At 30.0% G+C, this 8,402-nt stretch overlaps 1 protein-coding gene across 2 annotated transcripts in view; it reads left to right on the top strand.

Annotated features, from left to right (window-relative positions):
* The first annotated feature begins 1,123 nt into the window (after positions 1-1,123).
* The window catches only part of LOC143252392 (uncharacterized), a 54,454-nt gene continuing 47,175 nt past the window's right edge, over positions 1,124-8,402 (top strand). For both annotated transcript variants that reach the window (XM_076504430.1, XM_076504434.1), the window contains exons 1-2: positions 1,124-1,583; positions 6,323-6,584. In XM_076504430.1, coding sequence (XP_076360545.1) covers positions 6,519-6,584 — 66 coding nt within the window. In that variant the 5' untranslated portion in view covers positions 1,124-1,583; positions 6,323-6,518. The remainder of the gene's footprint in view (positions 1,584-6,322; positions 6,585-8,402) is intronic.

Raw genomic sequence — 8,402 nt, 5'->3', positions numbered from 1 at the left:
TTTCTAACTTTTGACTCTAAGTAAAATCAGTGTATGGGAAATACAAAACTTTGAAAAGTTTTGTTTTATAATTCTAAACAGAGTTTTGCGTAAGGATTTTTTCCAACTGCAAATTTATATTTTAATCTCATCATTTTTTAATAATTGACGCCTTATAGCACTTCATACACACAAGCGTAGTTTTAACAAATGATGAATATTCTACTAAATACACGTATTTATCAACTATGGAATGGAATATGATAATCTTAAATATGTTTTTTTTATCCACTTTTCATATGTATAGGTGAATTTTTAACTACACAAATATGTTTACAGATACACAATTTGTAAACAACTGCACATTAAGAAAACTCCCGATTCTAAAGTCCTTATACAAGACACAAAGTTTACTTACACCTTATTTATCACAGGGCATAAACAGTTACAAATTGCAAAATAAAATAAAAAAGACACAATTAAGGGTAGAATTATTTATTCGAAAAGTATTTTTAAAGAATATATCAAACTTTAAATGAAGAAATTATAGAACTGTAAGTTAAAATACTTACTATCTTCAATATTCAACAGAATGTTTGTTAAATTTATATGCAAAAACGGCTCGTTTGGGTTGAGAAAATATTTTACATAGAAGGTCGAAACGTTGTTCGCTCTTCTATGTAAAATATTTTCTCAACCCAAACGAGCCGTTTTTGCATATAAATTTCTCAACAAGTGGGTTTCTCGACATCACTGAGAATATTTGTTAATTTTATATTACTTAGCTGTTTTGGCTTTAGCGGCAGTCGTCCAGCAACAACTTTAATAACATTAAGCAAATACCTTGCACTCTTTATCGCCTTCCATATATGGCCACGTATTCCTTATACGGAAACATGGTTTTCCAAACATGGAGACACCGCCCTCCCCTGTTAACATGTTTCATATGTATCATTACTCGTTTTAACATAGATTTATTTATAATGCGTTATTTATATTATAGATAATATTTTATCTTCGTAATTAATTATTGACTCGTATTAATAAAATTAAAATGTTATTTTGAAACAATAATAGAAATTCTAATAGTTACGTGGAACTATTTTGTTATGCATGAACACATAATTCCACGAAGCTGTTAGAGCATGCGCTTTTTTCTTTTTTTCCTCGTGCTCTCGTATTGTGTAATTTAGTGTAAGGGTTGAATGTTATTTGTGTAGTAGAAGCAGAAAGGGAAAGAGTGAATGGAGTAAAGTGACGTGGTAGCAATGCAGAGAGTTTCATCAGTTGGACACGAAACCAATCACACTGGACTCATGATAGAAAATGTGGACTCTTTAACACAAGGATTTAGTGGTGACAGCGAAGACGATTCAAGGGAAGAAGATGCGGGTAGCCCTGGTGGCGAAAAACGAACGGCTGAGGCAGCTGGACTTCCTGGCCGTTCTGAAAATGAAGGCGGAAACACGGACAAATCAAAGAAAACAACTCCACCAAATGGGAAGAAAACGAAGGGTCGTGTAAAAATAAAAATGGAATTTATCGATAACAAACTGCGACGATATACAACTTTCAGCAAAAGAAAGACTGGAATTATGAAAAAGGTTTGCGTATTTACCAATTAAAAATTTAAGTTGATCAGTGTTGTGTGTTTCTTATGAGATCGTTGATAAGTGTATAACTTGGGTGTTGGCGAGACTTGAAATTGTATATAAATAATTTTTTGAGTGAGTTATTTGCACCCTTTTTTCACCTTTTCGACGTTTAGAATAGATGAAAAGTTTGTTTTCATTAAATGCAATTAATTTTTATTTACACACCTGTGAAACGTGATTGTGAACAAAAGTAACAATGTTATTAAAACTAACGGTAAGTAAAAAAGCAAAAAATGTTTGACACTTGTAAAAAAGATGTATAATGTTTAATACCTCAATGTTTTGATTATACGTGTATCATATTTAGTAAATTATATTACAGTTTAAACAATACAAAATTTATAGTTACAACATTTAATGATGAGAGGTTAATATATGCAATATATTAAGTTTCAAAATTCAAATCTCATCTAATAAATTCATTGTTTGTGAAACGTATTCACTTTGATACATGTACTGTTGTCGGCTTAGGTTCACAAGTAACATTTTAATAAAATTCCTTACTAATACTAATAGTACTAGCATATAAGCAAATTTACTTGTACAATTTCACAGATAATTAATAGCTTAACTGAATATAAGCAATAAAAAACAACTTGAATTATTTATTAACTTCTCAATCGGGCCTGGCATGGCCTAGCGCGTTAAGGCGTGCGCTTCGTAATCTGAGGGTCGCGGGTTCGCGCCCGAGTCGCGCCAAAACATGCTCGCCCTCCCAGCCGTGGGGGCGTTATAATGTGACGGTTAATCCCACTATTCGTTGGTAAAAGAGTAGCCCAAGAGTTGGCAGTGGGTGGTGATGACTAGCTGCCTTCCCTCTAGTCTTACACTGCTAAATTCCAAAACAAACAAACAAACAAAACTTCTCAATCATTGAATGAGCTAAACTTTGTGCTTCACTAATTGGCTGGCACTTGCACAAACTGCTTGCTCATATTTGTAACTAATTGTCTGCCTAGTTCTTAGTTGCATTTAGTAAGTCTTAGCCCCCAGCACCCTCTAGCAAACATCTATATAAAAACAAAATGCAGCTTCTATATCATTATTATAGCCAATTCTGCCTACACTTTGCTAGTAATAATATAAAAGTGTTTTTCCCTTAATTTCAAGTTACATTATGTATATGTGAATTCTTTAAAAGTTCAGTATTAACAATAAATGATTTTGAAGACCATGTAAAGTATTTTTTAAGTCAGATGTAAAGTTTTAAGTTAATAGACTTTCATAGCTACTTAAGGCCTAAGAATTTTTCTTTTTATATTTGATCTTATTTTATCAATTTACAAACAAGTTCCATACTTTTAGAAGTGTGACATTTTACTTATTTTACAGTATTTAGTGTCATTCATTTTTGAATAGGCTTTTAATATGAAATGTTTACTTTCAGTTTTCTTTCTTGGGTTAGTAAGAATTTTTCAAGTTTAATTGTTTAGGCTAAAATTTTAATTTTTCATTAATTTGCATAACGTAACCTATGAACCATGAAGGACCTGTTGACCTTTCTAGGCTGTCCTTGTGCATGCAACCTTGAAAAAATAAAAACTTCAACCTACCTGTTACTTTAAAAAAAAATCAAACCCTCTTCCCTCCTAAACTCCTATAAAATGTAGATCTCCACTGTTGGCAATATTTACTTGATCCATAAGCCATTCACTTTGTTACAAAATTAATACTATCTTATAATACTAGCATAGCTTGCTTTAATTAATACTATCTTAATACTAGCATAGCTTGCTTTAATTAATACTATCTTAATACTAGCATAGCTTGCTTTAATTAATACTATCTTATAATACTAGCATAGCTTGCTTTAATTAATACTATCTTATAATACTAGCATAGCTTGCTTTAATTAATGCTATCTTATAATACTAGCATAGCTTGCTTTTAATTAATACTATCTTATAATACTAGCATAGCTTGCTGCTTTAATTAATACTATCTTATAATACTAGCATAGCTTGCTTTAATTAATACTATCTTAATACTAGCATAGCTTGCTTTAATTAATACTATCTTATAATACTAGCATAGCTTGCTTTAATTAATACTATCTTATAATACTAGCATAGCTTGCTTTAATTAATACTATCTTATAATACTAGCATAGCTTGCTTTAATTAATACTATCTTAATACTAGCATAGCTTGCTTTAATTAATACTATCTTATAATACTAGCATAGCTTGCTTTAATTAATACTATCTTAATACTAGCATAGCTTGCTTTAATTAATACTATCTTATAATACTAGCATAGCTTGCTTTTTTTCCAAAACTTAGTTAGATCCTTTTATATCATTATTTACATAATTCAGCACAAATTAGACCTTAACCTATTCCTATGGTATAACCCTTCTACTCCTAAAATATCCTAGTGATCTTCCTTGACCATTTCCTCTTGGTGAGTATTTTCTCTTAGAAAAAGAGACCAGAAGTTTAAACAGTATTCTAAACAAGGCCTAACTGGTGATTCCTATGGAGATGATTACTTCTATTGACTTCAATATGTTTGTAAATACTTTATGTAATTATATTATCTGTATTTAACATGATTCAAATTATAACCTGAATGCATTACTTTGCAATTAATATAATTAAATGTAATTTGCCAAATATTTGGATAAATCTGTGTAAACCCTTCTTTTTAACCCTACAAAACCATGTATCCTGTGTAACTTGTCATATAAACTTTGTTAAATTATCAGTTGGTTGTACTGAACACCTTATCAAGGGGTTTATCATCTTTGAACTTTAACAAAACCTGAGTGATCAGTGGAATGTTAGTTGTTAATTGTGAGGCTTAGTAATTTATTATATGCATTTAATTATTAAATTGAATAACCCTAAAGTAATAAAGAAAAAATAAGAATCACAATGGTTATATTCTGATGATAATAATGTAATAATTGGAATTGCATATTTCAGCCACTTGTTTATTTTCAGGACATTTAAAAACTTTTATCATAACTTTATTATACATGACACTTATCAACATGCTCAGTGCTCTTTGGTATTGAGTTAATTGTGCTTCTCTAACTTAAATACTGTACTTTGATTTAATAGAAGTATAACTATTTTATGTGGATCAAAAATACAATTAATATTACTATTAGCTCATTTGTGAAACAAGCTATGAAGAAATTGTATTTAATGCTTTTCATTTTGTTCATATTCAACCAGAGTTAAAAGCGGCTCCAGAATGTATGCTTAACTTAACTCAAAATTATATTTTTTAGTATAGGAAGTTAGAGGAGTACAAGCTCATGAAGAGTTGGCAAGTGTGGCTTTAATTTTTTGTAGAGTTAAATATATGAGAAGTAATAGTTATTAAGTGAACCAAATCATATAGGTGAAAATGAAAAATGTGAAGGGCAGAAATGTACAAATTGCATTTATGAATATTTACTTCTGATCAAAGTAAACTGTGTATATCTAAACTAAAGATATATACCTAGTACTAAGAATAATTAAATATGATGTTCAAATGATATTGCTTATAATACTAGAATGTATTGCTTCATCAGGTGGGTACCACCCACTATTAAAAATAGTAAAATATATAATACTGTAACTTTTTAAAGTTAATTTTGTAACTACACCCTACATCTATCCCATTACCTTCCTCCCTCATATTCTTGTCATGTACTTCATTTTGTTATTGTAAAATGTATGTCTAATCGTGTATAATGAGACCCAGTTCATTTCTTTTTAGACACTTGAATATGAGATTAGTTCTTTGAGGTTATAACTATGATATTTGATAATAAAATATTTTTGTTTTCCATGTTAGGTCTTGAGATTTGTTAATATCTGTCCACTTACATTATTAACCAAATATCTGTATGTGCATTTCAATCTGTTAATGACTTTCCATCTTTCCAGTTTTATCTAATAATTACTGTACATGTAACATGATGTACATATTAATACCAGTATGTCCACAAATTACAACTGTTATTTAATTAATCTTGACATGAAAATACTAGTTTTAAGCATAATTTGTATTATTTTACAATTTCTAAACACTATACATTTAGCTCTTAGGTTAAAAGGGCTCTCTAGCATTTCTAAAAGCATTATTAGGTAGATGAAGCAATACTTGTAATACCCTCCTTGTTTATTTATTTTTTTTCTGAATGTGTAAATGTTTTCTTAGTGGTATCTTGTCTCCAACTGTAGCAGACAAACTTAGACATTTACTGAGATAGAGTTGATTCAAAGCATCGATTATCCTGCTATGTGGACTTTTGTTTTATTATTTTACATAAGTAAATTTTTTTCGTTTTTGGTTTTTTAAAGCATGGAACAGTCTTTAGTAATACCAAATTTTGCAGTAAAAATATACAATAAATATTATATTCAGGTCAAAAATAAACTAGAAATGAAATTTTCACTGATGCATGCTAGTCAGCTTTAAGTTTTGTGATTAATTATACTTTATATTATGTAACCTTCCAGATTATAAGAAAAAACATTTGTACTTTTTATTTTTTAAGCAACTGGGCATTTAACCCACTTTTATAATATTGATTAGTCCAACAGAATCTTTACTTATGGTTTAAACTGCAGAGTAAACAACATGTTTGAGTAGAAGTACACATTTGGTTTTATAACATATATACTGTAATAGACGTGATCTATTTAATATTGGTTTTAATTGCTCATTGGTTTACTTTTCCATTGTCAGGCCTATGAGCTGTCAACACTGACAGGCACACAAGTGATGCTTCTGGTAGCTAGTGAAACTGGACATGTTTATACGTTTGCTACTAGAAAATTGCAACCTATGATCACTAGTGAGGCTGGAAAAGCACTAATCCAAACTTGTCTAAACTCTCCTGATCCCCCCGGCTGGACCAGGTGGCTCGGGACCTGACCAGAGGATGAGTGCTACTGGTTTTGAAGAAACTGAACTTGTTTACAGTGTAAATGAGGATACAGAAAACAAAGTAAGTAAAATATCATTATGTATTAATAACAGTGTAGTGGTATTTTATTGTGGGTAGATCTGTTTAATAGCAAGGTTTAGTATATCACATTAAGAAAATTATTGTGCTTAAGTTTCATGGGTGAGAAAAAAATTATGTAAGGTGGTAGATAAAACACTATATATATATATATATATATATATATAAATGTATTTAGTAAACAAATGCATGCAGTCAACTTTCGCCAACTGATTTTGGTGTCCTCGTTTGATTTTTGTAAAGACATTTTGAGGAAAATTTCAACTGTAAATTGCTAGACTTCAAAGTGTCTCTAAGCCTGTAAACACTGAATGCTGAGTGAAGGAATTACTTGTCCTTGGGAATCATTAGTAGATTGGAAGATAACTTAGGTTTTATCCTGCCTTTTAGATTTCTACAAGTTAATTGTTTTTAATGTTCAAATAATAGTTTCTTAGTTTATTGGATATAAAAACTTATTTGTTTTTCAGAAAAATCATTTGTTATATTTTGAAAGTTTTTTATGAAATGAATGGAATTTTAAAAAATATTTTATCTTTAAAGTTAGGCTTTAGAGAGGTAGAAAACAAAAGTGTCTGTGTTAGTTGATGCAATGTTATGTCTATGCCTAAACACTTCAGAAAAAAATTATCTTGAAGGTCAATAATTGTGGTGTTGAATGTATGTTATGTTTTGTATTCATAAGATGGTTGGTATGGATATTAAAAACTTTAATTAAAATAAAATACAGAACAACATTTCAACCTTCTTTAGGTCATCTTCAGGTTAACAAAGAGTTTGTAATTAACAGTTGCTGGACACATCTTAGGGACAAGAGTGTAAATGAGTACGAGACTGTAGGGTGTGTTGCAGTTATATGTTAGGTTATTAATTAATATAGGTATAAAAGTGTTCCTTTATATTGGTGTGAGTTCTTGTATAGGAAGGGCTTCTTCTATTTTGCATTTGTTTCCCTACTCAGTATGTTGTTTATTCTAAAGCACAAAATAACCATAGAAAAGAAAATAAAGGAACACCTTTGTACCTATATTAATTACTACCTAATATGCAAGTGTAATGCCCCATACAATATCTTGGCCAATCACACACTTGTCCTAAAAAATGTCCAGAAATGTTCATTTGTAAATTCTGTTAACCTCAAGATGACCTAAAGTCAAAACATTGTTCTGTACGTTATTTTTATTAAAGTTTTAATACCCATACCAACTGTCTTCTGAATACATTTTTTACTTCAAGTGGGTTTCTTGTCATCGTATATGTTGTATATTTTGGTTGGTGGGCGTTGCAATGTAACAATAATGGTTCAGTTTATTTTCTGTGAACATGAGCCACCAAGGAAACAAAACCAGATAACAGTGTGCAGCATGTTACCTTTTATTCTTCCAATAATATTTGATTTTTGAAACATACAATTTAGTTAGTTTTACTCAACTGTTAAAATGTATATTTGTAACTGATAGTATATTTTTAAAACCATGAATCTCTGAATCAACTAGACCATATACAGTGTTTCACCTTTGGGGGCACACATTCATATTTCATCAACTCTTGGAAATTTTAATTTGTGTTTGTTATTTGAGGGATTCAACTGTGCTTCTCTATCCAAAAAAATGATTTAGAAGAGATACAAGGACTTTATTTTGATAGAGGAAGAACTGTGTTAATAAAGTTTACCTGAGGTCTTGGTATTACTGTAATACAATATCTGTAGAGATTCTTATGAAACCAGTAATCATGAAGAAAAAAACAGAAGGTTTTGTTGAAGTTGAATATATACCAGAAGTATCAGATTCAGCAAGA

The sequence above is a fragment of the Tachypleus tridentatus genome, chromosome 6 (assembly GCF_004210375.1).
Source record: "Tachypleus tridentatus isolate NWPU-2018 chromosome 6, ASM421037v1, whole genome shotgun sequence".
Classification (NCBI taxonomy): Eukaryota; Metazoa; Arthropoda; class Merostomata; order Xiphosura; family Limulidae; genus Tachypleus; species Tachypleus tridentatus.
This window is presented reverse-complemented; position numbering and strand designations above follow the sequence as displayed.